Source organism: Pituophis catenifer, unplaced genomic scaffold, assembly GCF_029215685.1.
Source record: "Pituophis catenifer annectens isolate HBS135680 unplaced genomic scaffold, rPitCat1.0.hap2 SCAF_8, whole genome shotgun sequence".
Classification (NCBI taxonomy): domain Eukaryota; kingdom Metazoa; phylum Chordata; class Lepidosauria; order Squamata; family Colubridae; genus Pituophis; species Pituophis catenifer.
In genome coordinates, this window is record NW_027256888.1 from 13,370,286 (window position 1) to 13,394,487 (window position 24,202).

The 24,202-nt window shown below is 41.9% G+C and overlaps 1 protein-coding gene across 2 annotated transcripts in view; it reads right to left on the minus strand.

The window, feature by feature from the left end:
• The window catches only part of LOC139320769 (bifunctional heparan sulfate N-deacetylase/N-sulfotransferase 3), a 90,683-nt gene that overhangs the window by 26,086 nt on the left and 40,395 nt on the right, over positions 1 to 24,202 (minus strand). For both annotated transcript variants that reach the window (XM_070949213.1, XM_070949212.1), the window contains exons 3-5: positions 17,586 to 17,740; positions 12,294 to 12,479; positions 5,140 to 5,268 (exon numbers count right to left, since the gene is read on the minus strand). In XM_070949213.1, the coding sequence (XP_070805314.1) occupies positions 5,140 to 5,268; positions 12,294 to 12,479; positions 17,586 to 17,740 (470 nt within the window). The remainder of the gene's footprint in view (positions 1 to 5,139; positions 5,269 to 12,293; positions 12,480 to 17,585; positions 17,741 to 24,202) is intronic.

Here is a 24,202-nt window from a genome sequence, read left to right on the forward strand (position 1 = left end):
ATACTTTCAGGCTGGTCACTCCCTTAGACATGTTCTTTCACATCAACAGATAACTCTATACAAGACTTTTAGCATTGCTGGAGCAACAAAATACATAATGACCCATGTAATTTTTGTCATTTCTAATAAATGTAGCAAAATTATTATAGTAACTGTTCCACTGTGCAAAAGATTCACACTCTTGAATTCCTTACGTACTAGAAATGGGATGGCCCAAGGAAGAAAGAAATAAGAGCAGAGGACAAATGCTTAAGACATAGAATCCTAGCAATGGATCCACAAGGAAGGCTTATCACAGATAACTGGCAGAATGCTGTCAAAATTACTTGAGAAGAAAGAAATATCACAATGGTAGCCAGCATTTCTACCAGCATTTCTTGAAGTAATAAGATATGAAATAAATTGTCAACTGTCATATCCAAAGTCAAGCAAAGTAGGTAGTGTTCATTACTCAGATATCCCAAATTTAAGAATCTATCTATCTATCTATCTATCTATCTATCTATCTATCTATCTATCTATCTATCTTCTATTATCTATCTTCTATTATATATTATATCATTCAACCCAGTGGTGCAATGTAAAATTTGTTACTATCGGTTCTGTGGGCGTTGCTTGGTGGGGGTGGGGTAATGTGACTGAGTGGGCATGGCCAACTTTTTTTTTTTAACTTTTAAAACCATTTTTTCTACAACCTCTTCAGTCAGGCAGCTCAGCTGGGATCGTCAGAGGCTTTTAAAAGCATTTTTTCTACAACCTGATCGGCCAAAGAGGTTGTAGAAAAAATGCTTTTAAAAGCCTCTGACGATCCCAGCTGAGCCGCACGATCATCAGAGGCTTTTTTTTTTTTTTTTTACTTTTAAAAGCATTTTTTCGGCCAGAGGTTGTAGAAAAAATGCTTTTAAAAAAAAAGCTTCTGATGATCGCGCGGCTCAGCTGGGCATGGGGTGGGGCAGGGATTTTTGCTACAGGTTCTCCAAACCACCCACCGCCCTCGCTACCGTATCAGGCGATCCGGTCTGAACCGGGAGCATTTCACCCCTGATTCAACCCCAACTTTAACAAGTCACATACCAAGCTGCGCTTGGATTGATCCTTATGAAAACATCTTTCATGGGCTTGATTGGTTACAGTAGGGTGGGCAGCGAGGGACAGTTGAGGGAGGGAACAGTAGAACAGAAGAGCCTTGGTAGTACAGTGGTCTAAAGCACCCTGTTATTAAGACCAGCTGCCTGCAATTACTGCAGGTTCGAATCTCGCCAGGCTCAAGGTTGACTCAGCCTTCCATCCTTTCTAAGGTAGGTAAATTGAGGACCCAGTTTGTGGGGGCAATAAGCTGACTTTGTATAAATATACAAAAGGATGAAGGCTATTGCTTAGCGCATTGTAAGCCGCCCTGAGTCTCCGGAGAAGGGCGGCATATAAATCAAATTAAAAAAAAAAAAACTCAGGCATTTGGGTGCACAATTCTCAGTTCTGGCTATGCAATACTGCAATACACTTGACTTCTAATAAAACTATACCTTTCTCAACAAATGGAGCCAAGGATTTTTTCTATTTAGAGGTTACAGTTATGGCCAGTCTGACAGTGAGTTTCCTGCACACTTTAGCTAACTGATTGGCAAAAGAATTCGTCTATTTCCTCTGTTTGGATAAGGTGGTCTGTAAGATACACTTATGGCAATCTAGGTGAAAAGTTTCATCAAGGATGGAACAAACCTACATATTATTTTTAACATGCCCCCTCCTTAAACAGCATCAGTAATGGGAAAATTCTTCTTTTTTCCACTTTGTGAATTAATATGTCCCCTGGCATTGATTGTTTGTCAGGTCTACCATGGGTAGATCATACTTTTCATAAAGATAGCCAGTATTAAAAGTTGATGTATTATGAGCTCCCAATGTCCTTTACATAATCTGATGGAATTTAAACAGCCTGCATGCTTTATGAACACAATGGGCTTTGCTGCCAGAATAATTTTATAGCTACTATCAGCCAGCAATATGGGGAGCATAAACCAATTCCACATAAATGTGTGCATATTAGGAATTTGCTAGATGAACTATTTTAGCGCAAAAGCTCTTCCATTTCCAGTAAATAGAGTTAGCAAAGAATGGTTTTCTCAATAGGCCTTAAGATTCCTTAGTCTGAATAATTTGGAAGTTATAATGCTTGAGAAAAATGAAATGTTCACAAATAGTAATGTATACTTTATATTATTTGATATACTGAAAAAAAAAACCAAGAAACTTGACACCGCTTTTGATTATATGAATACCTCTTTTGTCCTTGAATGCCACTTTTGTCCTAATGGCACAGACATTTAAATTCACTATCAAGTTTTATACAATTCTGTGTGGCTAAAATTAGGCTCCATTTTCCCCCTTGAAATACTTCTAATACATTTATTCTTAAAATATAAAAGGTGAATAACAACAATAGTTGTTTTATGTAGAATGAATATTAAAAAAGTAATTCTGTTCATTTCAGTTCATAAAGGGTGCACATTCAGATTAGAAGATACTACCTACAAAAGCTACTAATATTTCTGAATGTTACATTTGTTCCTATAAATCTACATATTTAAAAATGTAAATCTACGGGATTCCCACATTTCTAACATGTGGGAATTCCGGTGGTGATCGGGGTTGGAAAAGGGAACCACACTGCTCCCTGCCTGCTTACCTGAACTGGATTCTTATTTTCATTAAGTTTTTTTTTAGAAGTAGAGCATATTCAATGACTCTGGAGCAGAATTATGCAATTAGCCATATCTTTGATACCTGAATGCTTCTCGGCCATGACCTCATGATCCCTACAGTTGCTAGAATGGCTGAAAACTGGACGCACCAAAGAAATTTGAATTTTACCTGAGATTATATATATATATAATATGTATGTATGTATGTATGTATGTATGTATGTATGTATGTATGTATTTCTCCTCAGCCTGTATTTTCCTACATAAACTAAGATGTTCAAAATGCTGCCCTAGCTCAGTGAAATCATATCCACTAGTTCTAGGCTTTTTCAGACAGCAAGCAAGCAGTTTGCTGCCTTTTGGAGACTAATATAGATCTATTTTGGACTAATTAGTAGAAATTTACATAAACCAAGATTTTTCTGCAGCCCTAGTTCAGTGAAATCCCAATCCACTAGTTTCTAGGCTTTTTTTCCAGCAGCCAGCAAGCTCCCTGCTGCCCATTGGGAGACTAAGGAGACTAAGATAGATCTACTTCAGGCTTATAAACCCTCATCAGTTAGCCACACCTTCATCCCATGTATCCTCCCTGTAAAGATACAGTATTTGTTTTCTTTTCTTTTCGTAGGTATTTATGTGTATTTCTCTTTAGCCAGGTTCTTCGTACATAAACCAAGATTTTTCTGCAGCCCTAGTTCAGTGAAATCCCAATCCACTAGTTTCTAAGGCTTTTTTTCCAGCAGCCAGCAAGCTCCCTGCTGCCCATTGGGAGACTAAGATAGATCTATTTCGGCCTTATAAGGCCTCATCAGTTAGCCACACCCTCATCTCATGTATCCTCCCTGTAAAGGTACAATATTTGTTTTTCTTTCTTTTTCGTAGGTTTTATGTGTTTGTCTCTTTAGCCAGGTTCTACCTACGTAAACCAAGATATTATGCAGCCCTAGTTCAGTGAAATCACAATTCACTAGTTTCTGGGATATAGATAGAAAGATAGATAGATAGATAGATAGATAGATAGATAGATAGATAGATATAGATATAGATATAGATATAGATATAGATATAGATATAGATATAGTTATGGTTGCAGATATCAAAAGAATATTTTATTACCGTCTTGTAATAATATATGAGCATTAAATTATTCCAGATTACTTATTTAACAGGAATAGCATTTAAATATTTCCCTTATTACATTAACTTGTAGCTTGATGTTTTAATAAAAAGAAATGTTTAGTAGTTTGCCAGTTTCAAATCATTAAAATATTTATAATAAATGTTATAAATTCATTAGTACCAACATTTCAATGAGTTTACAGAAACAGGGATTTTGCTGTGAAGCAACTGGAGGGATCAATGCTATATTTACTCCCTTCAGCTCTTCAATAAAAGTAACAAACAAAGAAATAAACATACATAGTTGGGGTCATTTGATCTTCCCTTCCAACCTAAGCAGGGGTGGGCTTCAAATATTTTAGCAAGGGGTTCTCTTCCAGGTTGCTGGGTGGGCATGGCCATGATGGGCGTAGACTAGTCGGCCTCCTGCACCAGAATGGGGGGGCATTTTTGCCCTCCCCGGGCTCCGGAGGCTTTCCTTGAGCCTCCGGGAGGTGGAAAACGGTCTCCCCAGGCTCCGGAGGTTTGTTTTTTGCCCTCCCCAAGCCTCCAGGCGCGCCCTGCACTTATCTGCATCCAAAACGGGCCAAGTGGGGACTCCTGGAGGGGTGGGGCGGGGCCAGCCAGAAGTGAGATTTGGGGGTTCTCCAAACTGCACAGAATCTTAGCTAGAGGTTCTCCCAAACTCCTGCGAACCCCCAGCAGCCCACCCCTAAACCTAAGACCTGTTCTTTAGAGTTTCAAAAACTCCAGAACAGTTGGTTTTCCCTTTATCCAGCAAAATGTGTTGTGCAAACAGAGCCTGTTTGTAAAAAAAGAACCCACACTTATATGTTGCTTTAAAGTAGTTTGCTCTATATCTGTCAGAGGAACTCATTCTATTCTAAGCCTTCTAACTCCAGTAAGGTAAAAAAAAAAAAATCAGAGCATGAGTGACAAAGCAGCAGCTCTTTATTTTGTACTTTGTTCATTTGATATTTGTTATTCTATATAATTAAAATAATTTATTTATAACCTGGAATCTGTAGAAGACTGATGTTAGGCTTCCTGAAACCATTTAGTGACATTTCAATCATGTTTATTGTTCCAAAAGCACATGCTAACATCATTGGCTTCAAGTAATAAGAAGAATGGTAAGGATAGTTATTAAGAAATTATGGAGATTATACAAAATTATTACATTTTGTAAAACATTTACATGTATTAATGAATACATCATCAATATAACTAAAGAACAAGAGTAAAATAATGCTATTAGTCAATATTTCTTAAGGTATGCTCAGCATTTATCTTTGTTCAAATAATTTAAACTACTTACTGGATTGAGAACTACTGTGAAAAATAATTCCCCGCCTTGTATACTTTTGTTTAGTTCTTTTGGACCACCAGGATATTCTTTGTAGAAAATTGTATGAGTAAAAAGGCCACAAGTTTGTCGAGGAAGAACCTGTAGAAGATTATATACAATAATGAGAACGAAAAAGAGTGCATTGTCTAGCTTAGGATAAGCAACGCTTATTTTAGATTAAAAAGGTAAAGGTTTCCCTGTTCAGTTATGTCTGAATCTAGGGCACGGTGTTCATCTCCATTTCCTGGCCAAGGGAGCCAGAGTTGTCCGAAGATATTTTCCGTATTATGTGGCCAGCATGGCTAAACACCAAAGGTGCACAGAAAACTATTATCTTCCCACTGAAGTGGTACCTATTAATCTACTTGCATTTGCATGTTTTCAAATGGCTAAGTGAGTAGGAAGTGAGTCAAGTAATGGGGCTCACCCTTATAATTTTCCTCTGTAAGTCTTTATATTTTATAGATTTGACTATTATTTTAATGTTATTTCAAAACATAAGACTACACAAAGTAAACAGCACATTTGTCAGGAAGAATGACCACGAAATACATATCATTAAAAGAGTAGGAAAGAAAAAAAAAATATAGTTTACAGTAGATAGGCAAATCGGTTAATATATACACGCAGCTGCTGATTTAAAAATAATTGTTAGTCTTTTAAATAAAAATAAAATAAATTCCAAAGTATTATATTTAGACAATATGTTTGCCTCCACTCTCCAATTATTAACCTTTGATGGACAATTTCAAAAGCCCTGTTGGTTTCTTTTTTTTCCCATCGCTTTGTCTGATATTGGAGTTGGAAGAAATAGCTTTTTAAATAAATGATCATTTCAAAAAGATGTCTATATACTTGTCAATAAAACAACATTTAAAATATAGAATTCTTCCAACCAGCATGCTATGGTCTGTCTGCTTTATTAAAGAACGATTCCTTGCCTAGCAAGTCACTACATTCTTCCATAACAGCATGCCAATATGTATAGTGGAAATATAATATTTTTACAGAAGATCTACATGAAGAGTTATGATAGATTTTCTGTGTACCCAGTGATTTGTTTTTTTAAAAAAATAATTCTTTAGAATTGTTTGGAAGTGTTGCAGTTGTAGATAAAAAATAAAAATGTAAAGAAATAAGTCATGGTGATGGAAAACCAGCATGGATCCCAACAAAGAAAATACTAACTCGACTTTTAAGAGATCTTTGACAGTGTCAACTGGCATATGGACCTTTCAACTTTATGTGCCTGGCTTTTTAAAAGCCTTTGACAAAGTTCCTCATAAAAGTTGTTAAAAATACTTAATAGATTTTCCTGAAAATGTCCTTGCTGCCAAAAAGTTGGGAAGAAGTTGTTTATTGTGTGATTTCCAAGCTACGGTTATTTCTAAATTGGCCCCCACTCTCAAATTATTTAGAAATAAAATGTATCTTTTAAAATGTACCTTTTTCATGAAGCTTTTTAAAAATAAATTATGCTGAGTTTATTATTACATTTTATATAATATAAAATATAATATCAATATATATCAATAGAAAGGTGGCATATAAATGTAATAGCAAACAAATAAAATGGAAGATTATAAAAAAACCTAGATAACTAATTGGGTAGGAAGAAACAACATCAAAGAGTAAGACTAAATCAGCAATTTTATTCATAGAAGAAAAAATTGATCCCCAGGCTTCTGAACTGGGACTGGGACTTTTAAAATTAATTTAGGATTAAATAGGGAGCAGGCTACATTTGTAGATACTGTTCAGGATGGTAAAACATGTTCCAGAAGGATCTCTTCACTTGGGAAAACAAGGCAAGATCATTTAAATCAGGGGTGGGCTTCCAAAATTTTAGCAAGGGGTTCTCTGCCCAGCTGCTGGATGAGCGTGGCCATGGCTAGTTGGCCTCCTCCACCACAGTGGGGGCATGGTGTTTTTGCCCTCCCTGGGCTCCAGAGGTTTTTTCTGAGCCTCCGGGAGGGCAAAAATGGCCTCCCAGGCTCCGGAGGCCCTCTGGAGGCTAGAAACGGCCCCGTTTCCAGCCTTCCCGAACTTCCGTTAGGCCCGTTTTTCATCCTCCCTGAGCCTCCGCACACACCCAGCACTTACCTGTATCCAAAATGGGCTGTGTGGGGACTCCTGGGAGGGGTGGGGTGGGTGGGGCCAGCCAGAAGTGGGATTTGGGAGTTCTCCGAACTGCACAGAATCTTAGCTAGAGGTTCTCCCAAACCCTGCGAACCCCCAGCAGCCCATCCCTGATTTAAATGTAAACGATACAGATTGGGACCAAACTCCAAATACTTACTGATGAGATCTATAAATAACCAGGAAAAAAACCTTGAGGCCATAGTGGATGGCTCAACAAAGTTGCTGACCCTGTGTGTGGCTGTTGTGAAAAACAGAGATTCCGTGATTCCATGGTAAGGATAATTAGGAATGGGGCTGAAAATAAAACTGCCAACACTTTAACATCCCTGGAAATTCTGTGCTACTATATATCCTTATCTGGAATAATTTGAAAAAGAATATAACAGAACTGAAAATGATACAGAATCCAGCAACAAAAATAATTAAGGAGCTTGAATAATTTTATTAAGAAAAACATCAGGGAATCAATTATGATTCTTCAGACAAGAAAATGATAATTGGAGGTGGAGAAACATGATTAAATTGCATAAAATCACATATAGCATATAGAAAATGGACAAAGCCTCATAGAAAGACAAAGGCAATTTATCTGAGATAGTTTGAAAGACATCTATGAAATTAATCAGAATTGTTTTTTGCAGGACTATAGAAATTATCTAGTATCATATGTAAAACATATTTAAAGAAGAAGTTAAAACTGTCCCTTGGTATCCAAATATTCTTGATCCATAACCATAACCAATACATACATGTGTTAAAATACATTTATTAGAAAAAATAGTAATTCCAGCAACTTTAGTACTATCACCATAAAATAAGATAGGCCCATCCAACCACTTTCAAACATGAGATTTTTTTCATTTAAAATACGAATATTATGTAGAAATATAACATAAAACTTACATGTACCTATTACCGTATTTTCCGGCGTATAAGACGACTTTTTAACCCAGGAAAATCATCTCAAAAGTCGGGGGTCGTCTTATACGCCGGGTACCCGAATCTGAGTTGCTGGCGCTGACCGATGACACTTTGGGAGCACCAGCAACATTGAGGGGAAGCTGTACTCCAAATTAGTTCCAACCTACAAGAGGTGCCAGGCAGTGCGCGGCCCACGAGAAAGGAACGCGTCCCCACTCTACCCCAGAATTCGGGTCACCTTCCTTTCTTTCCCAGCAGTCCACAGTGAAAGCGGCGCCGCGGTCGACCTGGGCCAGCGCCTTGCACACCTGGCTCTGCGTCTCCATTATGAGAAGCTCCATGCGACTTCGCATGTCTCCGCCCCAGTCGCGCAGCTCTCGCAATCCGCTCACCGGAGGAGCCATGAAGTGCTCGCACCGCCTTGCCAGATCTTCCTCGTCCTCCTTTCCCCACGGCTTTTCCGGTTGTAATTGCTGCTGCTTCTGCCGCCGAGGCTGCTCCTTCATCTCCGCCCGCCGCACCAGACCCAGCCCGACCAGCACTGCCGTGGCTCCCGCAGTCCAAGCGGATCGGCACCCGGGCTCACAGGCGAAGGGTGGGAGTGCGCAGCGCACTTTCCTGGCTTGGCGCCGATCCGGATGGCTGCAGAAGGAACTGGGCACCGGCTGTCATGTCTTTTCTGCTGTGCGGGATTCGGCACCTGGGCTCCCAGGGTTTAAGCCTCCGGGCCGGCCCGCGCTGCTCCAGGATGTTCGCTTCGGGCTCCTTGGAATCGCTGCCGGGTGGTTCTTCCCGTTGGGGCGATGGTGGGTGGCAGCGATCGGCGTCGCTTGGACTGCGGGAGCCACGGCGAACTCCTTCCCCACGAGGTATTGCTCTGCATTTCACCACCTCTTCCAGGCTCGCAGCCACCCACCATCGCCCCAACGGGAAGAACCGCCCGGCAGCGATTCCAAGGAGCCCGAAGCGAACATCCTGGAGCAGCGCTAAGTTACCTTCCGGGGTGGAGGGGTGTGTGTGGAAGAATAGGTGAAGCTAAAACGGCTTTCTCGTTCATCCCGGTGTCGGGAGAAGCGGCTTGAGGGGCGCCCGAGCTTTTAAGATTTTAACCTGGGCTAATCGGGCGGGGGAAAGAAGTGCTCTAGTCTGCAAACGAGGCAGGGTCTTGGGTTTAAAGGGGGGGGCAGAGAAACTTTCAAGGCAGTTTTCTCTCAGCCAGAGGTAGAATCTGAATATGGGCATCGCTGCGTGGATTGCATTATTTCGCTCATTTCTGGAAATATCCCTGCGCCCCTTTTCGCCTCCCGGAATTATGTGGTTCCCACCCACCCCACCCCACAACAGATCTGCGCGAGAGGCCAGAAAACTGTGGGTTTCGTGTGTGTGTATGTAACAAAAGGTGCAGATGTCTTTCCCCCCCGTTTCTTTCCGGCTGCAGCCTTTCTTCTGAATGGGGTTGGGCTGGATACGCCGCGAAAGAGATCAGCTTGGGGAAAAAAAACCCGGTCTGCCGCCTTTACCACTACCTCCCCTCTCCACAAACACACACTTTTTGTTGTTGTTTGTTGCTGATAACATTCCCCCTCTCCCCCCCAATTCCACGGGTTCAAAGCCGCCGAGAGAGAGAGAGAGAGAGAGAGGGAAAGAAAGAAAAAAAGAGTTTTGATTCTGCCGGCTTATCGCGAAGGCATTGGAACAAGCAGCCTAAAACTAGGAGGCGTGTAAAGTCGCGGCTTAACGTTGCCGCAACGAGACTTTGGTGCCTGTTTGTGTGGACAGTGTCCATGCTCGCCGCGTCCTCTGTATCGAGACCTCTTTTAAAGCTCCTTTTTGATAAACCCCCCTTGTGCCTCTTCTCCGGGTTTCTTGGTAACTGGGATCCGCTACACGTGCAAAACGGAGTCCCGAAATGGCTCTCCCGAGGTTGCCCGCTCTCACCATTACTGCAGCCATCCGGATCGGTGCCAAGCCAGGAAAGTGCGCTGCGCACTCCCACCCTTCGCCTGAGAGCCCGGGTGCCGATCCGCTTGGACTGCGGGAGCCACGGCGGTGTTGGCCGGGCTGGGTCTGGTGCGGCAGGCGGAGATGAAGGAGCAGCCTCGGCGGCAGCAGCAGCAGCAACCAGAAAAGCCATGGGGAAAGGAGGACGAGGAAGATCTGGCAAGGCGGTGTGAGCACTTCATGGCTCCTCCGGTGAGCGGATTGCGAGAGCTGCGCGACTGGGGCGGAGACATGCGAAGTCGCATGGAGCTTCTCATAATGGAGACGCAGAGCCAGGTGTGCAAGGCGCTGGCCCAGGTCGACCGCGGCGCCGCTTTCACCGTGGACCTCCTTGGAATCGCCTTGGAATGCTGGAACCAGCTGGTTGCTGCGCGGAGCTTCCCCCAGGCATCCAGGGAGATATTAGCGACGCTCTGACTTCCCCAGACCGGTGGAGCTCGCCATCAGTGGGGGTCAGCTGGGGAAGTCGGAGCGTCGTAATACCCCCCTAGATGCCTGGGAGAAGCTCCGCTCAGCAGCCAGCTGGTTCCAGCATTCAGCAGCATGCAGCCTTGACTAGATCGGCACAGCTTCCTGTCAATGTTGTCGGCGCTTCCGTAGCGTCATCAGTCAGTGCCAGCAACTCAGATTCATGACAAGGCTGCATGGGTGAAGGAAAAAAACCTGGTACAAAATAGCCCTCTTGCCACTACACGTAGCGTAGCCCATTACCTTTCTCTACAGTACAGCAACAATACATATAGTACAGCAACAGTACATACAGTATAGTATACAAATATAACAGTCAAGACCCCATCATGGCTCCACCAGCAAGAAGAAAGAAATATGAAGCCAGTTTTAAACTTAAAGTTGTAAACTTTGCCATGGAACATAATAACTGTGCTGCTGCAAGACAATATGGAGTAACAGAAAAGATGGTTCGGGACTGGAAAGCAAATGTAAAAGCGTTAAAGAGTATGTCAAGGGGTAAGTGTGCATTAAGAAGAGGCACCCCACATTGGCCAGAACTCGAAAAACATGTAGCAGACATGGTGAATGAGCATCGCCAAAACAGTTATGTAGTGACACGAAATAAAATACGTTTGTTTGCACTTTAGTGGGCCAAATCTAACCCAGATCACAGCAACAGATTTAAGGCCACTGTATCCTGGTGTACTAGATTCTTGGAAAGGCATAAGCATTTGAATTAAAATTACCATATTGAAATCAAATCTGATGTTTTTTAATTTTTATTTGGTGTGCGTTGGAAGAGGGGTAGTCTTATACGGCGAGTATAGCCCAAACCCTATATTTTAACAGGAAAAGTAGGGGGTCGTCTTATACGCCCAGTCGTCTTATACGCCGGAAAATACGGTACTTTAACTTTCTATGCTTGACAATACTTTGCATACTTTTAACATTCTAACTCAATATCCTAAACACTGATATGTACTGTAACTAAAACATACACATATATTCACTCGGATTTACGCTAAGGCTTCCAAACATATTCCTAATAGCAATGAAATACTTAGAAAGGTATCTGGATTTGATCTCAAAGTGCCATCCCATCAATAAACAGGCGGTTTTAAAACAGATGATCCCACTCATAATCCTTAAAGTTAACATCAGCCTCTTCACAGCCTTTTCACAGCATCAGTGGTTAGATAAAAAAGATGGCTGAACATCCGGCTCTAGCTGCTTTTCAGCAATACTAGCTGCATTTTGACAAATTTAAAAATTTCAAAGCATCTTTGATCCCATTTTAACATAAAGGCAATGGTGGGATTCATCCGGTTCTGTCCGGATCACACGAACCGGTAGCGATGATTGCGGGAGGCTCCACCCACTCACCCGGATATAATGCGCAACTACTGAGCATGCACAAATCCTCCATTTGAGAATCGGTAGGGAAGCTAAGTGAATCCCAGCTCTGCATAAAAGACATTTGAAATAAATTACAACCTCGTGGTAGGGTATAATAAACTAAAAATAGCTCTTCAAATATTTCTTATACTTTTTCGTGGATCACAGTAATCAGAAAAGTCAGGATAAAAAAAAAAAAAAAAACCACAGCTCACCATGATGTTTTTGTGAATGAAACCTCTTCTGTACCGTGCAGGTTTTAAATGTGGATATTCTTCTGTACTGGTGATTTTGATATTCCAAACTTTTTTCCAGGCATCATAAAGTTGAACATGAACAGGATAGACGCCGGAATGGTGTGGAGCCACAGCATATCCCATATCAGTTGGGATGCCATGTTCCTGAAACAGCAAAATAAAATCCTTTGTAGCTAGGAACCAGTGGACACATATGACGACATCCTCCTACACATATATGAACTTGGGAATATGGAATATGGGAAGAGCCTTGGTGGCGCAGCAGACTAAAGTGCTGTTAAATAGCACCAGCTGCCTGCAATTACTGCAAGTTCAAATCTCACCAGGCTCAAGGTTGACTCAGCCTTCCATCCTTTCAAGGTAGGTAAAATGAGGACCCCGTTTGTGGGGGCAATAAGCTGACTTTGTATAAAAAAAGAACACCGCTTTGGGGTGTGTGTGTGCAAAAGCCCTACTAAGCAGGTATATACAAAAGTATGAAGGCTATTGCTTAACGCATTGTAAGCCGCCCTGAGTCTCCGGAGAAGGGCAGCATATAAATCAAACCAATAAATAAACAATAAATAAATTTAAACGCATGCACAGCTGGTCCCCACCATTTCCTCTGGTTAGGGTTAGGGAGACAGAGCTGGAAATCAGGTAAGATGGTAAGAGAAACCCCATCTTGCTCCACTCCAAAATAATAAGACCTCCCCCAAAATAAGGCCAAGTGCTTATTTTGGGGTTCAAAAAATATAAGACAGGGACTTATTTTCGGGGAAACACTGTAGTGTCTTTCTAAATATGTACACTTCCTGTTTTATCTAGGATATGTTACAATATTTTATAGGCTTTTTGTTTTCTTTTCTCTAGCTTAATTTAGCTCCAGTTCAACAAGCATGTGAGCCAGATTTCTCTTTTGATGTGATGATGTGAAATTGTATAATATTTATAGATGTTTTCTATCAAACCATCTATCTGCTAATATGCAAATGAACCCCTCCCAGGACCATCTTGCTAATTTAAATAAGTAGTTTATTTTTAAATCTTGGTTGAACACCCAGTTACTCTGATAATGGCAAATCCGTTCCCACTGTAAAGCGTATGCTTTAAAGCTTAATATGGAGATTCCTGTGACATTTTAAATATTCTTTTCGCCTGCTTAAAGTTAAATTTCTAACAAGGGCCCAGACAATATACTGATGAACAGATATACAAGATTTCTCAAGCAACATTGCTTGTTGTGCATAATAAACAATAAAGCTGTGTTTCTATATAACTCCCATTTTTGGGTGAATTATAGCAAGAGTAATGTAGTGTAATACCAGGCTTGTTTTTAAAATTATGTTTTAAATTCCTCTCCCTGGTTCCAGTGGTTTGTGTGTATATAATGAATTGTATGCAGTGGTGAAATCTGAACCGGTTTACTACTGGTTCGTTGGCTGTGCATGTGCAGTGTGCACCACACACCAAGTGCGAGCATAAAAGGAGGCATGCGATAAGTAGAACAGCCTGCAAGGGGGGGGGGGGGGTGATCAGCTGCGGTGCGCAAACTTTTTTTTTTACTTTTAAAAGCATTGCTTTTAAAAGTAAAAAAAAAGTCTCTTGACGATCGCGTGGCTCAGCTGTGATCGTCAGAGGCTTTTTTTTTACCTTTTAAAAGCATTTTTTCTACCACCTCTTCGGCCGAAGAGGTGGTAGAAAAAATGCTTTTAAAAAGATCTGACGATCCCAGCTGAGTTGCCTGATCGTCAGAGGCTTTTAAAAGCATTTTTTTACAACCTCTTCAGCCAAAGAAGTTGTAAAAAAATGCTTTTAAAAGCCTCTGATGATCTCAGCTGAGTTGCCTGATCCCCAAAGGCTTTTTTTTTTTACTTTTAAAAGCAATGCTTTTAAAAAGTAAAAAAAAAGCCTCTGATGATTGCGTGGCTCAGCTGGGCATGGTGGGGGGGGGACAGGGATTTTTGCTACCAGTTCTCCGAACCACCTGCCGCCATCGCTACCGGATTGGGCGATCGAGTCCGAACCGGGAGCATCTCACCCGATTGTATGGAAACACTAGCTTTAGATTGGCTATAGGGGGGCAAAGTATTTTTAGGAAAAATTGAAGGGTTTTTGCTCTGATGCAAGAAAATCTTATTTGGAAGTCATTTATAATGGACACAGTGGAACTGTATTTCTACATCATTCTCAGTATTCCTGTTAGTGGCACTCCTCTCCATTGGATCTCCATCTGACTTCTTGGTATAATTATTTAAATTTGGGGTATGTCTTTATGCGGAAATAAATTGAAACATAGGAGCATCTACATACCACTTGGCTGCAACTTTTCAGGTTTTTAAAAAAATTAGGATACATATGTTTACAAAATGGATATTTCAAATTTTCAGGTATAATTAAAAATATAATCTATGAATCAAGCATACTTTCTAAAAATCAGAACTTTTATTTGAATGTTCTGTTATTTCAAAGTGACTGCATTCAATAACAATGCATGAAGCTATCTGTACTCTTTACACAGTGAAAATGACTGTCATTTATACTTACAGGATATTAAAACAAGTACTTTCATTGTTTTGAATATAGAATGATCTTTGCGTAGGTGGTAGCACCTAACTGCCTGGCATAAATCTGGAGAAACTATCCAGGATCAGACACGTCCAGTATTTGAATGACAGACCACCAGAAAATAACACAGGTACCGGTGTGGATTTGGAAATGAAAACAAGCAAACTGTTGATTTGTTTAATATGTATGTGAAGCCTGCATCTGTGTGATGATTCAATCAATACCATTATTGTTCTCTTAGCCTAGCCTGTGTGGGAAATACTAGCTGAAAGAATACAAGATGAAAATAAATACAATTTTGGAAGTCCTGTGTCTTTACGTAGTACAGAGAACATACATACTTTTGCTCTTCAGAAGGACACCCACTATGATAGTGTGAGTAGGACAGTTTACTTCATATTTGTGGATTCATAGACTAGGATAAAGGGCAGTGACCTAAACTTTGAGTGCGCAAAGCGCGTACTCAGCAAACCAGTTGTTATACCGGTTGAATCCCATGACTACTTGGTTCTATCAGGGGTGAAATCCAGCAGGTTCTGACAGGTTCTGGAGAACCGGTAGCGGAAATTTTGAGTAGTTCGGAGAACCGGTAGCGGAAATTTTGAGTAGTTCGGAGAACTGGCAAATGCCACCTCTGGCTGGCCCCAGAGTGGGATGGGAATGGAGATTTTGCAATATCCTTCCCCCAGGAGTGGGGAGGGATTTTGCGGTATCCTTCCCTTGCCATGCCCACCAAGCCACACTACACCCACCAAGCCACGCCCACAGAACCGATAGTAAAAAAAATTGATTTCACCACTGGGTTCTAGGTTAGAATGATTGTCCCCAAGAGAGATGTATCATAGGGAGTTAGCTTAATATAAGGTAAGCCCTGGATGGGAACTAATTATGAACAATAATGAATGCTACTTATTTTTCTTAAAGGGTGTGACATGCACTGGGCTGCTTCTCAGAACTGAGATGGGTCAGCCTCAATCAAAGTGATTATTTATTGATTCTTTGGAGTGTCATCCATACCGTGCACCTGAAGCTGGCTCTTTAGCATCAGAATCCTCAATCCAAGTTGTGTGTGACAAAATTGAACAAATTGTTTCATCATCCAGCTATATGTATGGAACATATCTAAGGAATCATTTTGGTGATCGCAGAGGTGTGATTTCGAATATGCATGCGTATGTATTTTCGTACCCAGGCAAATGCCTTGTTCTTGGCTGAGGAACTGAATGATTTGTTGCGAATGTTAGACAGATTGCCTGATGCAATAAGGCATATGGACTTGAAAATTAATGTATTAAGAACTCAGGAAGTTGTGTTTGACAGGGAAAATGTGGTCATAATTACAAGGTGTTTAAACAGGATGAAAAATTATACCAAGTATAATCTATATCACTATATGAATCCATCTATTTTGGGAGAATGTTACTAAACAAAAGATAATGGATGGAGAAATCAGTGTGGATAATGTGAAGAAAGTTTCTCAAAGTAAGTTTAAATGATTGTGTGTAGCAGAGTAGTGCTGTTCACTTCATCCACCTATAAGTGGGTGATTTTCCCAGTTGCAATGTATGGCTGTGACAGTTGGACCGTAAGGAAGGCTGAGCACCAAAGAATTGAGGCCTTTGAACTATGGTGCTGGAGAAGACTCCTGCGAGTCCCTTGGACTGCAAGGCGATCCAACCGGTTAGTCCTAGAGGAGATCAACCCTGACTGCTCTTTAGAAGGCCAGATCCTGACGATGAATCTCAAATACTTTGGCCACCTAATGAGAAGGAAGGACTCACTGGAGAAGAGCCTAATGCTGGGAAAGATTGAGGGCAAAAGAAGAATGGGACGACAGAGAACGAGGTGACTGGATGGAGTCACTGAAGCAGTCAGCATGAGCTTAAATGGACTCCAGAGGATGGTAGGGGACAGGAAAGGCTGGAGGAACGTTGTCCATGGGGTCACGATGGGTTAGACACGACATCTAACAACTAACAACAACAAATAGGTGGGTGATTAACTGAATGTAGATTAAATATAAACTAAGTGATCAATACGAAAGAAGTATTTTGTAGGAATTTGGATAATACAGAATGAGAATGAATACTGAATCACAGTACAAATACGTGAAAGAAAACCGAATGAATCAAGAGGAAAGGGAAGACTAAGAAAATTGTAACTGGTGAGAAATTTGTAGGATTAAGAAGTTCCTCAAAAAGGGAGAAGTGAGAAGTTTAAAGGCAATTTATGAAATGGTATAAGAATGTGGCGGAAACAAGAAAGATAGGAAGTGGTTTAATGAATGGTACTGGGGTATTCTAGGGATGAGTTAAATTTCCTTTTTCTTTTCTCTTATTTTATGCATTTAATTTATTTTGCTCACTGTTTGTCATTCTGTTTCAGTAGTTCTGCTTACTTCAAAAGGAAGCAGTGTGGTGGGCATGCATTTGTATGGACGATTGTTTTAATAAACTGTAGTCATGGACACCTAAATGTTCACCTAGATGCTCTGTAATATAAATGTCTCTGCGCTGTAATTTTATTATTTCATCCAGTGGTAGAATAACTAAGATGGAGTTGAAAATCCTGATAAACTAATTAAAGTTATATTTCAAGACAGTCTCAACTTTTAAGAGGGAATGCTTAATTTAAGCACTCTGTACTCTGTATCAGTTACATATCATTTCTACTATAAGCCTATGATGCATGAATTTTACTCACTAAGGCAAATTTTTTGTTGAGAATCATTTGCTCCACTAGTGAAGATTCATTATGGAACAGATGTGGTTGCATGTGACTCCACATATGAGGAAACCACCAGAATTCATCAACAGACCCCAGTAACAGGTCATCTCCTTCATCTTCTTCTACAGTGCCTGTAGGAATAAATAATTCATTAAATAATATTCCCATTTTTGAAATAACTTTGTTACGATTATTAGAAGCATGGTGAACATTTAAATTGCAACAAATTACAGCAGGAAGATGAAACCAATTTCAAATTCATAGCAACAATTCATAAGCAATCAAGTATCTAAGACAGAATGCAACACATTTGATCATGTTACTCAAAGCACAGTTTAAAGTAAACAGTGAGTCACCTGAATATACATCAGGTATGTACTGCATTTTGCAGCCTGATTTTGATTAGGACAAGCATGATTTGAAAATAAGCCAAATTAATAACAGTCGTAACAGAATGATAGTATATTTTGAGCTGGAATATAAGCAGTTCCATTGACCTACATTAGAGTCAAACTGTGTGTTCAATGAATAAGACATTAAATAATGTATCAAATAACATCTAGTGGACAATATTTTACATTTATTCTGATTATCGTATTATATTACTATAATTGTATTTTTTTATTTAATAACAGATATTCTGATTATATTCTGGTCTATGATTGTAATAGACATCCCTATGACTGGATTCCTATTATAGTGATCGACATCTTTCCTAGAATAACTACTCAGAAGTAGTAAGAATTAGAGCAGAACCCTAAGCCACTGAATGATAAATATGCAATTTAAAAAGAAGGTTGCAACAAAACAAAAGCTATAGTTGATTTAAACATGCATATTTAATATTTGCATATTAAAGTCGTAGATGCGCTTAATTAATCACTGAAAGGTATAATTTGCAAGCATCTCTACGGTGTGTCACAACTGAAAGTGTCTACATTATAATTTAACGTATTGGCTGTATCCTGGAACTAATAGATCCGTGATGGCGAACCTATGACATTCGTGCCACAGGTGGCACGCGGAGCCATATCTGCAGGCACACGAGCCGTTGCCCTAGGTCACCTCTATCGCACATGCGTGCGCCCCACCCATGCCACCCCTCCCCACTCAGGAGTCTCCACGCGGCCCATTTTGGATGCCAGGTAATTACAGGGCTCGTGCAGAGGCTCTGAGACAGTGAAAAACAGGCCTCCCGGAAATCTGGAAATGGCCCATTTCCAGCCTCCAGAGGCCCTCCGGAGGGCCAGGGGGGCCGTTTTCACCCTCCCCAGACTCCAGGCAAGCTCCCGGAGCCTGGGGAGGATGAGAAATGAGCCTAACAGGCCTAATGGAAGTCTGGAAATGGGTCGTTTCCGGCCTCCAGAGGCTTCAGGGAGGCCTGCTAGGCTCAAAACAGAGCACACGGGGGGTGTCGTGCACACATGCACGGGTGCATGTGCAGAGGCGGGGCAGTGCAGGGGGGTCACATACGCATGTGCAGGGGGTGGGGCACATGGGGGGCAGGGTGCACGGGGGGCATTGTGTAGAGCCTCAGGCCCAGGGTCCGCGGCTGATGTTATGTAATGCCAGGTCGGTGGTTAATAAGGCCCCCCTCATTTGTGATCTTATTTTGGAGGGGGGTGCAGACCTGGCAGGTATTACGGAGACCTGGTTGGGCCAAGAGGGGGGGTCCCCCTCATAGAGATGTGCCCGCCAGGTTTCCGTGCATTTCATCAGCCAAGGGCCCAGGGGAGGGGTGGGGGAGTGGCGGTGATCATTAGGGAGAGTCTTTGTCCGAGGGAGATCACTGTTCCTCAGATAGCCGGATGTGAGTCCCTTTGTGTGAAGTGGGGCCGTGCGGTGCAGATGGGTTTGCTGACTACGTACCTGGCTCCCTGCCACGTGGCAGCGACCCTGCCCGAGCTACTCGACGTCATTGCCGGGGTGGCGGTCGATACCCCCAGACTTATTGTCATGGGGGATTTCAACCTCCCATCCACAGGTGAGGCGTCAGAGGTGGCTTGGGAGTTCATGGCTTCCATGACGGCCTTGGACCTGACCCAGTTAGTTCAAGGCCCCACTCACATAGGGGGACACACTCTGGACCTGATTTTTATCTCTGGTCAGTGGTTGAATGATCTTGGTAGAGGGGACCTAGATATTAAACCCTTGTCATGGACAGATCATTCACTCCTTCAACTAGACTTTCCTACCGCCTGCCCCCACCGCAGGGAGACGGAACCGACCAGATGGTTCCGTCCCAGGCGCCTGATGGATCCCGAAAGGTTCCTGACGGAGCTTGGGCCGTTTCCTGAGACTCTAACACATGACTCGACTGAAGAGCTGGTGGCCGCCTGGGAAAGGGCGGCCGCCGGATCTTTGGACCGCGTCGTGCCTTTGCGGCCTCTAACCCGATGCCGATCTCAATTAGCTCCTTGGTTCTCTGAGGAGCTGAGAGAGATGAAGCGTCGGAAAAGACGCCTAGAGAGCATTTGGAGGACTAGTCAATCCGATTCCGACCGGACACAGGTGAGGTCTTATATCAAGACCTACCTAGTGGCGATAAAAGTGGCAAAATCTAACCATTTTTCCACTCTTATCGCATCTGCAGAGAACCGCCCAGCCGCCCTGTTTAGGGTGACCCACTCCCTTCTTCGGGGGGGAGTGCGGGAAGATCCCTTGCAGGGTCGTGCTGAGGATTTTGTGCAATTCCTGCACGATAAAGTCGCTCGGATTCGGGATGGCTTGGACTCCGATTGGATGAGTCCACGGGAGGAGACCGGGGCAGGTCTTGAGAATGTTATCTGGGAGGAGTTTGATCCTGTGACTCCCGAGGATGTGGACAGGGTTCTGGGTAAGATTAGTGCCGCCACGTGTTTATTGGACCCATGTCCCTCCTGGTTGGTACTGGCCTCCCGGGAGATTACACGAGGCTGGCTCCAGGGGATTATAGGTGCTTCTTTGGGTGAGGGTGCCTTTCCTGCTGCCTTGAAAGAGGCGGTAGTGAGGCCCCTCCTCAAGAAGCCTTCCCTGGACCCGGCTGAATTAGCCAACTATCGTCCAGTCTCCAACCTTCGTTTTGTGGCGAAGGTTGTTGAGAGCGTGGTGGCACGACAACTTCCCCGGCACCTGGATGAAGCTATCTATCTAGACCCGTACCAGTCGGGCTTCAGGCAGGGGTACAGCACAGAAACGGCATTGGTCGCGTTGGTGGATGATCTCTGGAGGGCTCGGGACAGGGGCTGTTCCTCTGTCCTAGTCCTATTAGATCTCTCAGCGGCTTTTGATACCATCGACCATGGTATCATGCTGCAGCGGTTGAGGGGGTTAGGAATAGGGGGCACCGTTTTGCGGTGGTTCTCCTCCTTCCTCTCCGACCGCTCGCAGTTCGTGTTGGCAGGGGGGCAGAGGTCGACCTCGAGGCGTCTCGTATGGGGAGTGCCGCAAGGGTCGGTCCTCTCGCCCCTCCTGTTCAACATTTATGTGAAGCCGCTGGGTGAGATCATCCGTGGTTTTGGGGTGAAGTATCATCTGTACGCTGACGATACCCAGCTGTACATCTCCACCCCAGACCACCCCAACGATGCCCTTGATGTGATGTCCCGCTGCCTGGAGGCCGTGCGGGCCTGGATGGGGAGGAACAGGCTCAGACTCAACCCCTCCAAGACCGAGTGGCTGTGGCTTCCGGCGCCCCGATATAGTCAGCAGGTGCCATCGCTGACTATTGGGGGTGAATCTTTGCCCCCACAGAGAGGGCTCGCAATCTGGGTGTCGTCCTGGACGCGCGGCTGTCTTTAGAAGAGCATATGACGGCCGTGGCCAGGGGGGCCTTTTATCAGGTTCGCCTGATTCGCCAGTTGCAGCCCTTTCTGGATCGGGACGCCCTGCTCACGGTCACTCATGCCCTTGTTACTTCCCGGTTGGACTATTGTAATGCTCTCTACATGGGGCTCCCCTTGAAGAGCACTCGGAGGCTCCAACTGGTCCAGAATGCTGCCGCGCGGGTGGTTATGGGCGCAACCCGTTATGCCCATGTGACACCCCTCCTGCGCGAGCTGCACTGGCTCCCGGTGGTCTTCCGGGTGCGATTCAAGGTGTTGGTTACCACCTTTAAAGCGCTCCATGGCATAGGACCCGGGTACCTCCGAGACCGTCTTCTGCCACCAATAGCCTCCCACCGACCAGTTCGTTCCCACAGAGAGGGTCTCCTCAGGGTGCCATCAGCCAAGTTATGTCGGCTGGCGACGCCCAGGGGGAGGGCCTTCTCTGTGGGAGCCCCAGCCCTGTGGAATGAACTGCCCCCGGAAATTCGTAAGATATCTGACCTCCGGGTGTTTCGCTGCGCATTGAAGACCCTGTTGTTCCGCCAGGCCGGACTATCAATACAATAGTTTTAAATTGGGGTATTTAAATTTATTGGGGTTTTAAATTTGAGCCATTTATTTAATTATTTTAAATTTTATATCATTGTTTTGTCTGTGTTTTTAAATAGGCTGTACACCGCCCTGAGTCCTTCGGGAGAAGGGCGGTATAGAAATAAAATTATTATTATTATTATTATTATTATTATTATTATTATTATTATTATTATTATTATTATTATTATTATTATGGATGTGGGCATGCGACCCCCCCACTCCCCCCGCTTCTGGCACATGACGGCAAAAAGGTTTGCCGTCACTGTCATAGATATTCGTTAGGTTGTTTTATAAATGTGTTTTAACTTTGCCTTAAATTTTATTTTATCATCTAAGATACTGTGTGTTTGTTGTGTTCACAGAGCACTCTGATTGTAGTGGGCTATGATTTTAATAAACTGAAGTGAACTGTGAAGACTAATTAGAACTACAACTGAAAGTGAATATTTTGCTGAAGCAAATTGTTCCGCTAATTTACATGTCCATCTCCTGGGTAAACTTGATGTAATTTATGTTTACACTTAAAATATTACATTCTTACTACAAAACTATTTTACTTCTCTAGAGGTCTACAGCTTGCTAAAATTCATATTCAACAGTGCTTGTTATATATGTTATCTTTAAACAAGTTTTATTAAAATTTTCCTTTTACATACATATTTCATGCACAGAGTATTGACCGGGTCATATCTTTTACAATTTATAACATAATTACATATATTTTATAATCTGTTCCAATCTACTTTTTTAGTTTCTCCAAATACAATTTGCATATTTCAATTTCTGCCGTGATCTTCATTTTCTCTATTTTTTATTTTATCTTAATCTCTTCTTAATACATAGTATATAAACAATATTACCATCCGCCCTTCACATCCTAATTTCTTAACATTACTTCAATTATCTTATTTCTCCATTTATAAAATATATTTCTCAAAATCTTGACCCTTTTTTAAGCTATAAATAATGTGTTTCATCTTATTCAATTTTTGTGTTGAAACCCTTTAACTTAAGCAATATCACTTTCCATTCTTAATTCCTGATTTCTTATTATAACATCAATCAATTGTCCTATTTCATCACTTACAACACATCATTTAAAATCCCCATCACACTTTTTTACATTTCAAGTTTATCTCTTAATTTCAATTATTTTCATAATTGAACCAAATTGTCACTTCATATTTCATCTACTGTTCATTTTACAATACACAATATATATCATGATCTTTATTTGTTATCTTCACAATTACTAATATTAATACAGTTCCCTTAGCTCTATGATTATATACTTTATTTCCCTTCATCCTTTCCACTATTCTTCCCCTTTTAACCATTTTCTCTTAGTCCCGCCAGTATTTCAGTTCTTAATGTTTTTCTCCCTTTATCCCATTCTCGTCTTCTTTTTCTTTTTTTTCTTTTTATAATTATCTTTTCTTCTGAATCCTTTCTCTTACTTTTAAGTCTATTACTCGCATAGTTCGCCCCCAGTTTTTGTCTAATCTGTTCCCATTTCCTTCTCTTTCCTTTGCTTGCTTCTTTTTTGGAAAATATTTCCCTCTCTCCATTCTTTTTTTCCCCACTGTTAATCCCAGTGTAATCATCTTGCTTCCCCCCCAGTCTCCTCCCCTTTCCTTTTCTCTCTTTGCTTGCTTCTTTTTTCCTTTTTTGACACCGTTAATCCCAGTGTAATCATTTATCTTTTTACTTTCGATTTCTTTACCTTCAATATTATTTTCTTGCTTCTCATTTACAATCTCTTTGTCCCGTTAAGTATGTTGTAACAAAATTTCTGACTTTTTAATTAACCTTTAATGATTAACACGTATTTTTAACCATCTCAATTAATTCCTGCCACAAATTAATATTTTAGCTTGTATTTAATTAAAATTTAAGTCCATATACTTATGTCCATCTGATTTTTGTATTCCATCTCCTTTAGTAATCAAGGCCAAGCAGTTTGAGTATAAACAAATACTCCTTAATTTTTCTCACAACTCTTGTAGTTCTCAAGGTCACTATAGTTATTTTTTCCAATTTTTAAGCTATTCGTTGTAGTGCTTTCTTTCCACCGGTAGATGTCTCTCTCCAATCCACAATTTTCAGAGTCACAAAGTATTCAATTTACAAAAGTATTTTAAATCCACATATCAAATATTTTCTCTCAATTTTCTTCTTCTTTTCTTGCTTTTT